At 43.4% G+C, this 15,859-nt stretch overlaps 1 protein-coding gene across 3 annotated transcripts in view; it reads left to right on the forward strand.

Annotated features, from left to right (window-relative positions):
- Window positions 1–15,859, forward strand: part of KCNQ5 (potassium voltage-gated channel subfamily Q member 5) — a 563,081-nt gene that overhangs the window by 488,148 nt on the left and 59,074 nt on the right. The window contains exon 10 of one of the 3 annotated variants that reach the window (XM_066604505.1): window positions 14,375–14,431. The exons of the other annotated variants lie outside the window; for them this stretch is intronic. Within the exon in view, the coding sequence (XP_066460602.1) occupies window positions 14,375–14,431 (57 nt within the window). The remainder of the gene's footprint in view (window positions 1–14,374; window positions 14,432–15,859) is intronic. 3 annotated transcript variants of the gene reach the window in all.

A 15,859-nucleotide genomic window follows, 5' to 3' on the forward strand; every position in this document is an offset into this window, starting at 1 on the left:
AACACTAGCGATGAGTGAGCACCAAAATGCTCGGGTGCTCGTTACTCGGGACGAAAATTTCGCGATGCTCGAGGGTTCGTTTCGAATAACGAACCCCATTGAAGTCAATGGGCGACCCGAGCATTTTTGTATATCGCCGATGCTCGCTAAGGTTTCCATTTGTGAAAATCTGGGCAATTCAAGAAAGTGATGGGAACGACACAGCAACGGATAGGGCAGGCGAGGGGCTACATGTTGGGCTGCATCTCAAGTTCCCAGGTCCCACTATTAAGCCACAATAGCGGCAAGAGTGGCCCCCCCCTCCCAACAATTTTTACTTCTGAAAAGCCCTCATTAGCAATGTATACCTTAGCTAAGCACCACACTACCTCCAACAAAGCACAATCACTGCCTGCATGACACTCCGCTGCCACTTCTCCTGGGTTACATGCTGCCCAACCCCCCCCCCCCCCCCCCCCGCACGACCCAGTGTCCACAGCACACACCAAAGTGTCCCTGCGCAGCCTGCAGCTGCCCTCATGCCACGCCACACTCATGTCTATTTGTAGGTGCGTCTCCCATGAGGAGGAACCGCAGGTACACACTGCAGAGGGTTCGCACGGCTAGGCAGCGACCCTCTTTAAAAGGGGCAGGACGATAGCCCACAATGCTGTACAGAAGCAATGAGAAATATAATCCTGTGCCACCGCCATCAGGAGCTGCACACGTGGGCATAGCAATGGGGAACCTATGTGCCACACACTATTCATTCTGTCAAGGTGTCTGCATGCCCCAGTCAGACTGCGTTTTTTTATAAATAGTCACAGGCAGGTACAACTCCGCAATGGGAATTCCGTGTGCACCCACAGCATGGGTGGCTCCCTGGAACCCACCCGCTGTACATAAATGTATCCCATTGCAGTGCCCTGGACAGCAGAGCTAACGTCAGATTAAATGCAGGTGGCCTTTGGCCCAAACTGCATGCCCCAGTCAGGCTCGAGTTTTTTATAAGTATACACAGGCACGTACATCTCCCTAATGGGAAGTCCATGTGGACCGACAGCATAGGTGGGTCCCAGGAAGCCACTGGCGTTACATAAATATATCCCATTGCAGTGCCCAGCACAGCTGATGTAACGTCAGCTTTAATGCAGGTGGGCAAAAAATTAATTGGATTACACTGTAGGCGAGGGCCCCAAAAAATTGGTGTACCAACAGTACTAATGTACCTCAGAAAAATTGCCCATGCCCAACCAAGAGGGCAGGTGAAACCCATTAATCGCTTTGGTTAATGTGGCTTAATTGGTAACTAGGCCTGGAGGCAGCCCAGTTAAAATAAAAATTGCTTCAGGTGCAAGTTTCAACGCTTTAATGAGCATTGAAACGTATAAAAATTGTTTACAAAAATTATATGACTGAGCCTTGTGGGCCTAAGAAAAATTGCCCGTTCGACGTGATTACGTCAGGTTTCAGGAGGAGGAGCAGGAGGAGGAGGATGAATAGAATACACAGATTGATGAAGCTAAAAGGTCCCCATTTTTGATGGTGATAGAGAACAATGCTTCCATCCGCGGGTGCAGCCTATATATTGCTTAGGTATCGCTGCTGTCCGCTGGTGGAGAAGAGAAGTCTGGGGAAATCCAGGCTTTGTTCATCTTGATGAGTGTTAGCCTGTCGGCACTGTCGGTTGACAGGCGGGTACGCTTATCCGTGATGATTCCCCCAGCCGCACTAAACACCCTCTCTGACAAGACGCTAGCCGCAGGACAAGCAAGCACCTCCAGGGCATACAGCGCGAGTTCAGGCCACGTGTCCAGCTTCGACACCCAGTAGTTGTAGGGGGCAGAGGCGTCACCGAGGACGGTCGTACGATTGGCTACGTACTCCCTCACCATCCTTTTACAGTGCTCCCGCCAACTCAGCCTTGACTGGGGAGCGGTGACACAGTCTTGCTGGGGAGCCAGAAAGCTGGCAAAGGCCTTGGAGAATGTTCCCCTGCCTGCGCTGTACATGCTGCCTGATCTCTGCGCCTCCCCTGCTACCTGGCCCTTGGAACTGCACCTTCTGCCACTAGCGCTGTCGGATGGGAATTTTACCATCAGTTTGTCTGCCAGGGTCCTGTGGTATAGCATCACTCTCGAACCCCTTTCCTCTTCGGGTATGAGAGTGGAAAGGTTCTCCTTATACCGTGGGTCGAGCAGTGTGTACACCCAGTAATCCGTAGTGGCCAGAATGCGTGTAACGTGAGAGTCTCGAGAAAGGCATCCTAACATGAAGTCAGCCATGTGTGCCAGGGTACCTGTACGCAACACATGGCTGTCCTCACTAGGAAGATCACTTTCAGGATCCTCCTCCTCCTCCTCAGGCCATACACGCTGAAATGATGACAGGCAAGCAGCATGGGTACGCTCAGCAGTGGGCCAAGCTGTCTCTTCCCCCTCCTCCTCATCCTCCTCATGCTCCTCCCCCTCCTCCTCAACGCGCTGAGATATAGACATGAGGGTGCTCTGACTATCCAGCGACATACTGTCTTCCCCCGACTCCGTTTCCGAGTGCAAAGCGTCTGCCTTTATGCTTTGCAGGGAACTTCTCAAGAGGCATAGCAGAGTAATGGTGACGCTAATGATTGCAGCATCCCCGCTCACCATCTGGGTAGACTCCTCAAAGTTTCCAAGGACCTGGCAGATGTCTGCCAACCAGGCCCGCTCTTCTGTAAAGAATTGAGGAGGCTGACTCCCACTATGCCGCCCATGTTGGAGTTGGTATTCCACTATAGCTCTACGCTGCTCATAGAGTCTGGCCAACATGTGGAGCGTAGAGTTCCACCGTGTGGGCACGTCGCACAGCAGTCGGTGCACTGGCAGATTAAACCGATGTTGCAGGGTCCGCAGGGTGGCAGCGTCCGTCTTGGACTTGCGGAAATATGCGCTGACCCGGCGCACCTTTCCGAGCAGGTATGACAAGTGTGGGTAGCTTTTCAGAAAGCGCTGAACCACCAAATTAAAGACATGGGCCAGGCATGGCACGTGCGTGAGGCTGCCGAGCTGCAGAGCCACCACCAGGTTACGGCCGTTGTCACACACGACCATGCCCGGTTGGAGGCTCAACGGCGAAAGCCAGCGGTCGGTCTGCTCTATCAGACCCTGCAGCAGTACGTGGGCCGTGTGCCTCTTCTCTCCTAAGCTGAGTAGTTTCAGCACGGCCTGCTGATGCTTGCCCACCGCTGTGCTGCCACGCCGCGCGACACCGACTGCTGGCAACGTGCTGCTGCTGACACATCTTGATTGCGAGACAGAGGTTGCGTTGGAGGAGGGGGGGGTGGTTTAGTGGAGGAAGCATACACCGCCGCAGATACCAGCACCGAGCTGGGGCCCGCAATTCTGGGGGTGGGTAGGACGTGAGCGGTCCCAGGCTCTGACTCTGTCCCAGCCTCCACTAAATTCACCCAGTGTGCCGTCAGGGAGATATAGTGGCCCTGCCCGCCTGTGCTTGTCCACGTGTCCGTTGTTAAGTGGACCTTGGCAGTAACCGTGTTGGTGAGGGCGCGTACAATGTTGCGGGAGACGTGGTCGTGCAGGGCTGGGACGGCACATCGGGAAAAGTAGTGGCGACTGGGAACCGAGTAGCGCGGGGCCGCCGCCGCCATCATGCTTTTGAAAGCCTCCGTTTCCACAAGCCTATACGGCAGCATCTCCAGGCTGATCAATTTGGCTATGTGCACATTTAACGCTTGAGCGTGCGGGTGCGTGGCAGCGTACTTGCGCTCAAACAGTTGCGCTAGCTACGTCTGGACGCTGCGCTGAGAGACATTGCTGGATGGGGCCGAGGACAGCGGAGGTGAAGGTGTGGGTGCAGGCCGCTAGGCACTCATGCCTGTGTCCGCAGAGGGGGGTTGGATCTCAGTGGCAGGTTGGGGCACAGGGGGAGAGGCAGTGGTGCAAACCGGAGGCGGTGAACGGCCTTCGTCCCACCTTGTGGGGTGCTTGGCCATCATATGCCTGCGCATGCTGGTGGTGGTGGCTCCCCAGCGGATCTTGGCGCGACAAAGGTTGCACACCACTGTTCGTCGGTCGTCAGGCGTCTCTGTGAAAAACTGCCACACCTTAGAGCACCTTGGCCTTTGCAGAGTGGAATGGCGCGAGGGGGCGCTTTGGGAAACAGTTGGTGGATTATTCGGTCTGGCCCTGCCTCTATCCCTGGCCACCGCACTGGCTCGGCCTGTGCCGACACCCTGACTTGGGCCTCTGCGTCCTCGCCCGCGTCCACGTCCTCTAGGCCTACCCCTACCCCTCAGCATGCTGTATTACCAGTAGTGCAGAAACAGAATGCTGTAATTAAATGTGCCGCTTATTGGCCTGTGGTTGGAGGCTGACTTCGCTTATGGAACACACAGCAGAGCCAGGAAAGAATTTTGCGCAAGCCTGCTGTAACACTTAGCTGGCTGCGTATGAATTAGGACAACTACCCCCAGCAGAGACCCAGTACACTGAGGATGGTCACAGGCAGCCTAAATAGATTTTTTTTCCCAAATGTTTTTGGAAAGGCCCACTGCCTATATAAACTAAATATGTCTTCTGTCCCTGCCTCACCACTACTGGCCCTGTACTATGTAAAATTACTGCAGGACGCAATGCTCTGCACGGCCGATATACAAAAAAAAAAATAAATGTGCAACACTGCAAAAAGCAGCCTCCACACTACTGCACACAGTTAGATGTGGCCCTAAGAAGGACCGTTGGGGTTCTTGAAGCCTAAAATAACTCCTAACACTCTCCCTATAGCAACTCCAGCAAGACAGCACTTTCCCTGAACTATGTCAGAAGGCATCTGAGGCGAGCCGCGGGAGGGGCCGATTTTTATACTCGGGTGACACCTGATCTCGCCAGCCACTCACTGCAGGGGGGTGGTATAGGGCTTGAACGTCGCAGGGGGAAGTTGTAATGCCTTCCCTGTCTTTCTATTGGCCAGAAAAGCGCGCTAACGTCTCAGAGATGAAAGTGAATGTAACTCGAACATCGCGTGGTGCTCGTTTCGAATAACGAGCATCTCGAACACGCTAATACTCGAATGAGCATCAAGCTCGGACGAGTACGTTCGCTCATCTCTAATAAACACCAAACTGCTTTTCAAGTATTTTTCTTCATTTCGGATTTTGCTTCAGCATAAATTTATCTCTTCTTAATTACTGGTACACATAAACAAAAGCTGCCTGCTCCCTTTCAGGTCTTCTCCAGTACTAAAAATATTCTTTTATAGTTATATCAAGCCCACGATTAAAAACATTTTTTGTATTTAAACTTTCCCCAGATATTCCAGGACTTATGTTAGAATATCACAACCATATGTTTCTATTCTGAGTCCACCTCAGTAATTGTTCAAAGGTAGCCACACATGCTCATCCTTGCTTCTCTCTGCTCCACTGGGTATGTGGAGGGATTCCTGATGTGGTGAGTGGCTGCTTCTGAAGTTGCTGTGTCTTCTCTGATGTCAGAAGAGATGATGAACAAGTGATAAGAGAGTGAAAAAATGTGAGGCTGAGAAGCAAGACTCAGTAGGTGAGACCACTTTTCATCATTGACTGAGGAGGACAAGACACAGAAAGTCTCTTCAATAGAAACAGCATGTGGTGCCATTTAGCATTTGACCTGGAATTTCTGGGGATAGAAATGTTTTAAAAATATGTGTAAACATAAAAATGATTTATCTATGAACTGGATTTAACTAAAATCAATAAAGTCTTTTCTCTATAGTGTCATTGCCCTATCAGAAACCTCTTCAGTTCTTAATGATTTTCCTTAGTTCCTTTTCTCTTGTATGTTCAACGTTTGTAGCCTTATACTCTTGCTTTTCCAACCTGAAAATAAGTTATCTATTTTCAACCAATACTATGGTATACCTATTAGAAGTTACTCATAACGGCTAGAAAATGTTTGAGTACATTCCTTTTCCCACAAACATGGACAAAGGTTTAATTTTAACTCTCTAATTGCATTTCTTGGTATTACCAGTAATTCAAATTGCACCAACATTACTCTTCTACTTTCCTGTGTTTCTACATTTGCTGGTACAATACATAAATCGTATAATAGCGCACATATTGTTTTAGGTTTCACTGCGCTTTCTTTGGTTTTAGAATATAAACTTCATTGATCACCACCAATATGTTAGTTGTTTTCCAGAATCCTTGTCATATTTTGTTGAAGATATGTGTACCAATTAGAGATGAGCGAGCGTACTCGCTAAGGCAAACTACTTGAGCGAGTAGTGCCTTATTTGAGTACCTGCCCGCTCGTCTCTAAAGATTCAGCTGCCGGCAGAGGGCGGGGAGCGGCGTGGGAGAACAGGGAGGAACGGAGGGGAGATCTCTCACTCTCTCCCCCCCCCCCGCTCCACCCCTGCTCACTCCCGCAACTCACCGCTCACCCCCGCCGACACGCGAATCTTTAGAGACGAGCGGGCAGGTACTCGAATAAGGCACTACTCGATCGAGTAGTTTGCCTTAGTGAGTATGCTCGCTCATCTCTAGTACCAATAATATCTTTTCTTGTAGTTTTATATCACCATTATGTCTGGTGTACACCACCATGGACATCATTTAACACTTTGGCTCTCTGCTATCTTTTCCTGTAGCCTTTTCATTTTGCAATGATTGCTTATGCCAAAATATGCCTCCTAGCACAAGGATTTAAAAAAATCTGACATTAAAAAGTGTTGTGGTAATTGATATCTTCTCTGTAAAGACCTGTTGGATTTCCTTCCATGTTTGTTTTATCACATCCTTCATTATGCAGCTAGGCTTTATTTGCCATTGAGCTCTCAGATCCTCTGAGAAAACTTTATTGTTGTCCCAGGTTTCCAACTTAAATTTTATTTCTGTTGTTCGTTGTTCTTTGTCCTTCTTGGCAGCTCACTGTAGTTTACAATTCAGTTCCACTTATGTTCTGTCTTTTTTAATCTTTCTTATTTATCTTTCATGACAATTTAACTGGTTTTCTATTCATTCAGTCTACAATCTGACATAAGGTTATAATGCCTCCTTATAGGCAGAGGGTTCTCTGAATCATATTTTTGAAGTCTGATGTAATTTTTCTTTTCATCTGTATTTAGAGCCTGAGAATGAAAATTTCATGATTTTTCCACTATCAGGTCATGTCTTTGCTATAGCAATTGACATTTTCATCTCAAAGCATATAGTCTGATTTTGATAATTTTTGGCTGTGGCTGATGTCCAGTTGCAATGTTTGCATTGCTAAAGAAAAAGATTTGTCAATTGGTCATTTTCTCCTGTCTTATTTCTTGTTCCAAAGCATATTATTTGACCTGAATTTCTTGCCTTCTTACTTCCAATAATTTGTATCCCAGTCTACATTTACTAGTATTATACTCGTATCTTTTTGCATGACTAGTTAATTTTAGTCTTGGATTTATGACAAAACATTAAAATTTTATCTTCACCTGCACAAAATATTGGTGCAAATTCTTTATATCTAAATTGTGATAGTGACTAGATGTGCATGGAACAGGTTTGACATTAGTTAGCCAATCACAACACTATAGCGATAACGTTTTTCTAACCCCTTATTTCAGTGGAAATGCCATTCTGTTGGTTTTCTGAACGTTAGCAAACAGTACACTCTGCTGTTTTAAAGTGACACATTATGGCCCATTTGCTTATATCAAAAACATAAATATAACAAGGATACACTGAATAAATGAAATAATTCAAGGAAGACATCGATGTATCAAAAGTGCAGATATATAAAATGAGCAATGTGTTAACTCGTTAAACCAAAAAACTGTATAATTTGGCAAACTGATGTAGCCTCTATTTATCTGGAAAACCCAAGAAAGGGATGGGTTAATAATGAAGAAAGAAATAACCAAAAATGAAAAACAAAAGGCAAAAAAATCTCAGCGGGTCTTAACAGTTTAGAAAATTAAGAAAAAGAAAATAAAGTAAATTACTACTGAATTAGAAGACTAGCTGATTAGACTGGATATTATGTCAGCATAATAAATTATTGTGTAATGATTCTGCTATTTCAGTAATCCAGAAATATTTTTCTCATGGACTAGTGAGTCTGTAAGTTCTAACGATGTCTGGTGGCAGTAGTTATTGTTTGTTAACTCACTTAATATGCTCTTGATCATTAGCAAATATCACTGAATAAACACACCAGAGGATATATTTATGGTTGGTCTGCAGCTTTGTTACGTCTTATAGTTTGAGTGCATATGATCCAAGTAATGTAACAGGCAAAAGAAAAATCAGTTCACGAAAGATCTTAGTCTGCCCGTAATAATTGCCATTTTATTTTTTCCAACCCCCTTTTTAGTTTTCTGATTTACTCTGCTTCTCCAATTGCATTAAGAGAAGCAAACAATATTGTATTTAACAAGAATTAACCACATTATTCTAAGAGCATAATTATTGCAAGAGGTTTTTGGGGAAAAATGTTAAGAAATCGACAAAATCAAACAAAGTGTTACACTAGTTTCGAAAAAAAAACATGATCTGCCTACAAAAATTGACATTTATATTCAGTCCCGACTCTTCCCCACATGTCATTCTTGGCTAGTATTTTTAGCCCCTGAACTGTCCCTTTATTTGTTATGAGATTATCATTTTGTCATTTTTCTGTCTCTTTGCTTTTACGATCGCAGTTATAGATGTACGTAAAAAGAATTACCAATACTTTTTGCAACCTGTGCAAATGCTTTTGGCATAAATATGGCAAGAGATTTTTTGTGGAAAAAATGCTAAGATATCAATGAAATAACACTAACTACATTACATCCTCTTCTTTTCTTCTTTTTTTATCAAAAAATTACAAAAAGGATTCTACAATCACAAAATAAAATTCTTATCCTCTTCTCCAAATCCCAGGGAGAGAGGGGGAAAATATTTTTAGTTCATATATTAGAAGGAGTTAACAGTCGAAAAAGTCTTTCTCCATGGAAACTGTAGATTAACCAAACTTCCCGGTGTTTTTTAATACTTAAAAACCAATCACAATTGTAGTAATAGAACTTTTCTGAAGGACTTGTTAGGCTATTATAGATGCTAACCAATCTTTCAGTACATTCAGCTATATATTTTCGGGGTGCCCGCAGGAAGCTCTGTCTGCTGTACAAAAGATTGCAAGTCATTTTCAGTCTACATGCCCCGTGGACAGAACTAGAGAAACATTTATTTAGCAAATTAAGATGTCATGTATTTGAGAATTACTATGAAAAGGCAAGAATAAAAAAAGATTGACTCAAATGGATGTCTAGGGATATTTATATAGATTTATCCTCACAATTTTCCCTCAGCAGCTAGACAAGCCCATTAATTATCATACACCAAGTTAAAATTTAACGTTCATTTATGAGAAATTAAAATTGGTATTTCACCAACCATTGCTAATTTAAAATTCCAGGTAGCTGTCCTATGACTTATTGATTGATTCCCAGCTAAAGGTAGCTTGAGTAATAAAGCACTCTGCAGCAGAGTAAAGTATTATACAGTGGGGAAAAAAAGTATTTAGTACCAATTGTACACGTTCTCTCACTTACAAAGATGAGAGAGGCCTGTAATTGGCATCATAGATAGACCTCAACTATGAGAGACAACATGAGAAAACACATCCAGAAAATCACATTGTATGATTTTTAACGAATTTATTTGCAAATTATGGTGGAAAATAAGTATTTGGTCACCTACAAACAAGCAAGGTTTCTGAGTCTCACAGACCTTTAAATTCTTCTTTAAGAGGCTCCTGTGTCCTCCACTCATTATCTGTAGTAATGGCACCTGTTATCAGTATAAAAGACACCTGTCCACAACCTCAAGCAGTCACACTCCAAACTTCACTATGATAAAGACCAAAGAGCTGTCGAAGGACACCAGAAACAAAATTGTAGCCCTGCACCAGATTGGGAAGACTGAATCTGCAATAGGCAAGCAGCTTGGTGTGAAGAAATCAACTGTGGGAGCAATAATTAGAGAATGGAAGAGATACAAGATCACTGATAATTTCCCTCGATCTGGGACTCCACGCAAGATCTCATCCTGTGGGGTCAAAATGATCACAAGAATGGTGAGAAAAAATCCCAGAACCACACTGGGGAACCCAGTGAATGACCTGCAGAGAGCTGGGACCAACGTAACAAAGGCTACCATCAGTAACACACTACGCCGCCAGGGACTCAGATCCTGCAGTGCCAGACATGTCCTTCTGCTTAAGCCAGGACATGTCTGGGTCCAACTGAAGTTTGCTAGAAAGCATTTGGGTGATCCAGAAGAGTATTGGGAGAATGTCATATGGTCAGATGAAACCAAAGTAGAACTGTTTGGCAGAAACACAACTCGTCGTGTTTGGAGGAGAAAGAATGCTGAGTTGCATCCAAAGAGCACCATAGCTACTGTGAAGCATGGGGGTGCCAACATCATGCTTTGGGGCTGTTTCTCTGCAAAGGGACCAGGATGACTGATCTGTATACATGAAAGAATAAATGGGGCCATGTATCGTGAGATTTTGAGTGCAAACCTCCTTCTATCAGCAAGGGCACTGAAGATGAAACGTGGCTGGGTCTTTCAGCATGACAATGATCCCAAGCACACCACCAGGGCAACGAAGGAGTGGCTTCGTAAGAAGCATTTCAAGGTCCTGGAGTGGCCTAGCCAGTCTCCAGATTTCAACCCTATAGAAAACCTTTGGATGGAGTTGAAAGTCCATGTTGCCCAGCGACAGCCCCAAAACATCACTGCTCTTGAGGAGATCTGCATGGAGGAATGGGCCAACATACCAGCCACAGTGTGTGCCAACCTTGTGAGGACTTACAGAAAACGTTTGACCTCTGTCATTGCCAAAAAAGGATATATAACAAAGTATTGAGATAAATTTTTGTTATTGACCAAATACTTATTTCCCACCATAATTTGCAAATAAATTCGTTAAAAATCATACAATGTGATTTTCTGGATGTGTTTTCTCATGGTTTCTCATAGTTGAGGTCTACCTGTGATGTCAATTACAGGCCTCTCTCATCTTTTTAAGTGGGAGAACTTGTACAATTGGTATCTGACTAAACACTTTTTTTCCCCACTGTATATTGTTTTATACATTATGGATTAGTAGTATGTACTGTGTCTGCAATCCACGATGTTCAAATGATATTAGGCAGGACACACAATTGCTAATTATTAAAACTACATAATATGGCTCCCAACATGTTTTGCTGAAGATCCAGGATCATCAGTGGTCTGGGCTGAATAATATCAATGAAACATGGTAGACTATAAACACAACACCACTCAATACATAATACTTTAGCCCTCATGTCCAGGGAATCCCACACGGAATCCGCCCATGTCCGCAGTCAGTGAGCCCTGCTTACCTGTTTTCCCCGGCAGCGGCGTCTGCACGGATCCCTTCACATCTAGGTGCACTGTACTGCACATGGTTCTCACGGCTTGCAGTCGGATATACACAGTACAGGTTCTTCTTTTCTAAATCTCCTGCTTTACCGTGGATGCGTGGCACATCCATAGTGTCAGCTGCGAGTACGCCGCGAATCAGGCTGCTTCTAATGACTTCAAAATGGAGCATGCTGCAAGTTTTTTTTGGACCAAAAAGGTCCATAAATTGAATCCGCATGGTTTTATTCCATTTGCAGATGCCCATGCATCTCTGTGGGTGGCTGCATTTGCAGATCTCCCGAGTGGGTGCTCCGCGCGGATTCCACAAATCAAACCCGCCCATGGACATTGGGACTTACTTTGTTACTGCAGAGTGTTTTATTTCTCCAGCTGACCTTCAGAATCAGTCAGTGACTGACAGGACAGCTTCCCAGAATTTTAAATTAGCACTTGTGGGGGCTAATTTAAAATACAAATTTTAATTGCAAATGAATAAAAGTTAAGTTTTAGCTTAGTAGATGGTAATAAACAGGCTTTTCTTGTTGCTGAAGGCAATTTGTGAGGAAATTACTATGAAAAAGCATGAGCAGAGGTGGACTGGCCATTGAACCCACCAGGACAAATTCCTGGGGGCCGATCAGGTCCTGAGACTGGTTAGGAGGGTGGATGTTTTTTTTTAATTTAAGCTTATCTGGTGAAGTGCAGTCAACTTAAAAAAAGAGATACTCACCTGCATCTCTGCTCCCAGCCTCTGCATTCCATGCCACCCACAGTGCTCACTGGAGAACTTCTTACTAGAGCAATCATGTTACATACACACATGATTGCTATGGCTAAACCTTGGGCTTAGTGCTTGAGAGGCCCAGGACTAGCCATAGCCATCACTTCAGCAAGACGTCTTCCAGTGAGCAATGCAAGTGATGTGGAATGCAGAGGCCGGGAGCGGAAGCAGTGATGCAGGTGAGTATATATAAAGGACCTTCTTAGTTAATGGCAGCCAGGAAAGGCATTACGAAGTAATGGCGGTCCAGAGGGGCATTAAGAGTCAAAAATGTCTGTATATCAAATTCTGCAGACAAGTTGTGACCAGGGGGAAACAATAGCTTCTAAATGGAGATGAAAGAGATAGTGAACAACCCCAGTCAGAGGGGATATCACCTGTGATCACTGGATATAATGGTACTGTAACCACTTATCATCTCTGTAGAGCTCGTATATACTGCTATATGGGAGTAATATTCATCTTTGTAAAGTGTTTTTTTTTTCATTAGCAGTCTTGTGGTATTATGTGGCCATGATGGCAGTATGACAGTATGTTGCTATTAAAGGGAACCTGTCACAAGGTTCATTCTGAACACGAAATGGGTATGTACAGTACACCTATGTATGTATTATTCTGAAATGCCATGGCATTTTAGAATAAAGATACTTTGACGTTTGACTTGGTATGGACTTGGATGGTGATGGCGTACGCCGGCCTCTCTCCACTCACATGATGTAGAGTGACAGCTCTCTTCTTCTTTGTGTATAGGCATAGAGCAGTCACACTATATAGTGCAAGCAGAAAAAGGTTGGGAGCAGCAATGCTCCTGTGCCTTGTTGCACCTTTTTGAATCAAACTTCAAAGTATGTTTATTCTGAAATGCCATGGGATTACAGAATAACACATAGGCGTACTGTACAATATACCTGTCCGGTGATCATGTTGCTCATGGCTGCACTTGGTGGTGCGTTGACCCTTGCCTATGTGTTCTTCCCACGTACTACCAGTTTTGGCTCACCTGCAACATAAGACCATTTTGTAATTATTTTCCAGGGCCACTTTGGGTTCCCAATCTGCCCTTGGGCATGATTATTCTTACAGTAAATTGGAGATGCATTTCAGTTATATAAGCTTGGTGTAGAAGTCAAAGTTTGTTGACTTAAAAGTGTAATAGATTTATATATTAATATATCTGGAAATATATCATGTATGGGTAATACTAAGTATACATATAAAGCTTTAAGAATAATGTATCATAAGAGTTGTGGAATTTTCTCAAATAGTTTAAAATTGCAGTTATGTAATACATAATAAGAGATTCTGAATGACTCACTGCAGAAGTACAAAAATTGTGCAAAATTTACAAAAATACAAAGGAAAACTGTCTTCTGCCATAAGATTATGCTATTTTACAAGTCGATACCTTTATAGTTCTCCTTGAATTTCATTATTAAACGTTTTCCTTTTATGCTCTGTTCACGCATTACAGCAGAGTTCCCATATGTGTTTTCTTTATTGAAAACTGGGATCAGAACGGAAAAGTGAGGTTAAATTTAAATTTTTCTATTTCCATTGCACTTATCCATTTTGATCACAGATTGGTGTAAAAGAATGCATGTGGGGATCAATCCGGCATTGTACGAACTCTGCTTTAAGTTTGCACTTTTTTGATCAAAATTGTATTTTCTGAATGATACAGGGATGTTAAATGATAGTATTGGTGGGGATCCAAATACAGCCACTAGAAGAAGGGGAATCTGTAGACATTCTTGTCCCTTTAACTCCCGTTCAGCCAAGGTCTGTAATGGCTTGGTATAGTATTTCCCTAGTGAAGCCATCATAGGCTGGTGGTATCGATTCTAGTAATTGGTGGAGACCTTAGGATCCAGCCCCCATTAATACTATCTTTTGCCATGTTTGTATGCACAACGGTGCCTATTTACCTCCCTTTAATTTTGGATATATCTATATAACTATGTAACTTCAGCCAACTGATCGATAGAAATGGTGAAGAGACTTGTCACAATTTGATCATAACACACAAGACATAACAATCTAATGACTTGTCTGGTGCTTTCAATGGATTTATTTGTGAATAATGTTTTAAGTGTCACTGCTTGGACTGTTTTTCATTAATAAAGTGGAATAATAGTACATAATGAGGCCTAACACGTTTCCTGAGAGTGTCATGCTTAGTAATGTGATCCTCTATTTCCCCTCACTCCTAGTAAGCTTTGTAGTAATAAACAGAAGCTCTTCAGGATGTACAGCTTTCGGAATCCTAGGTATTCAGCATCCTGTCTGCTCATATGATATCTGAGAATGCCAGCTGATAGAAGGTGCATGATGGGTGACTTTCTCTTCCTGTGCTTTGTAATCTCTAATCTGTCCTTGCCTAATCCTTCTTGTGGCCTCATTTTGGGTTTTGTGGTATTCTCAAACTGCTTGCAACTTTCACTGCTGCTTGCTGCCTGTAATGACATATTGTGCGCTGGCAGTTTTTTGTTCCCACTTCCCGGATGTGCTGTTGTCTTAAAAATAGAATTTGATATTAGATTGAATGACTGAACCTGCAAGCTTATCTAAACTGAATCACCCTTGTGTTCCTCTTAATGCAACACAACACCTCTTCATATTAATATCTCAAACAGATACTGAACAGATGGGATAATTAAAATGACGGATGTCCAGAGGGATTAAAAGTAGGATAGACCTGTTACAATATGAAAAACAGCGGTGTGACCTGATAGGCTTGTGGATCATATGTGGATATGTCCATCTTGTTAACAGAACATATAAAATGTCTGAGGATAATATTGACAGGACAAATTGTAATTTTTAAGATTTTTTTCATGGACACTTGGAAGCCCATAGAAAAAGCAGTATTTCTAGGGTGGAGCTCCCCAACCTTTTCTAGTTCTTGGGCGACTTTCAAATATGGCAGGGGGTATTAAGTCTTCAAAAAGTCTCTTAAAACTATGGCATGGATCTTAGACTAATGTTAACTGCTAATGATCTGACTTTGACCTTGGTGGCAAATATAAGTATTTTGCCATTGGTTAGAGAAAACTGGTCAGGAATGTGCTACTGCATGTATGTAGTGGCAGTAAGTCAAAAATTACTAGATATTAGCTTCTTTCTATTCCCGGGGAATCCCTTTAATTTGAAATATAATGTCAAATACATACATATATTTTAAAGCGATTCTGTCACCATGTTCATGAAGATTGACTTAAAGTTGAGCTCTGTAGTCACGGATGTGGGCCACACCAGCCTCTTCCCACCTGCAGCATGCGGAGTGACAGAAGGGAAGAGAGACCAACAGCTGTTGGTCTTAATAATGTGGGTTGGGAAAAGCTGGCATGACTCTCCTTCATGACTCAGAGTTCAGCTCTGAGCCAAACTTCATAAACGTGGTCCCATAACCCTTTTTAGAATTCCCCTATTCAACACATACATTGGTGTGGCACACCCAGCCGTATTAAACTGATCTAAGAGTGTCTTTAGCCCAATTCTGTATCTTTCTCCTGGCTTCTCTCTGTTAGTTCATTTTCTTATTCCTTTATTGTCTTCTTCTATGTTTAAACTTTTGCTTGTCTTTGCTGGTTTTCTGCTTTCTCTCACTTCCCTAGATAAGTTTATGGTTATATCCAAGAAAACTATATAATGCTTCAAGCGCTGCTAAACCTACCCTTCATAGTATACAATACAAA

Source organism: Eleutherodactylus coqui, chromosome 1 (genome assembly GCF_035609145.1).
Source record: "Eleutherodactylus coqui strain aEleCoq1 chromosome 1, aEleCoq1.hap1, whole genome shotgun sequence".
Lineage (NCBI taxonomy): Eukaryota > Metazoa > Chordata > Amphibia > Anura > Eleutherodactylidae > Eleutherodactylus > Eleutherodactylus coqui.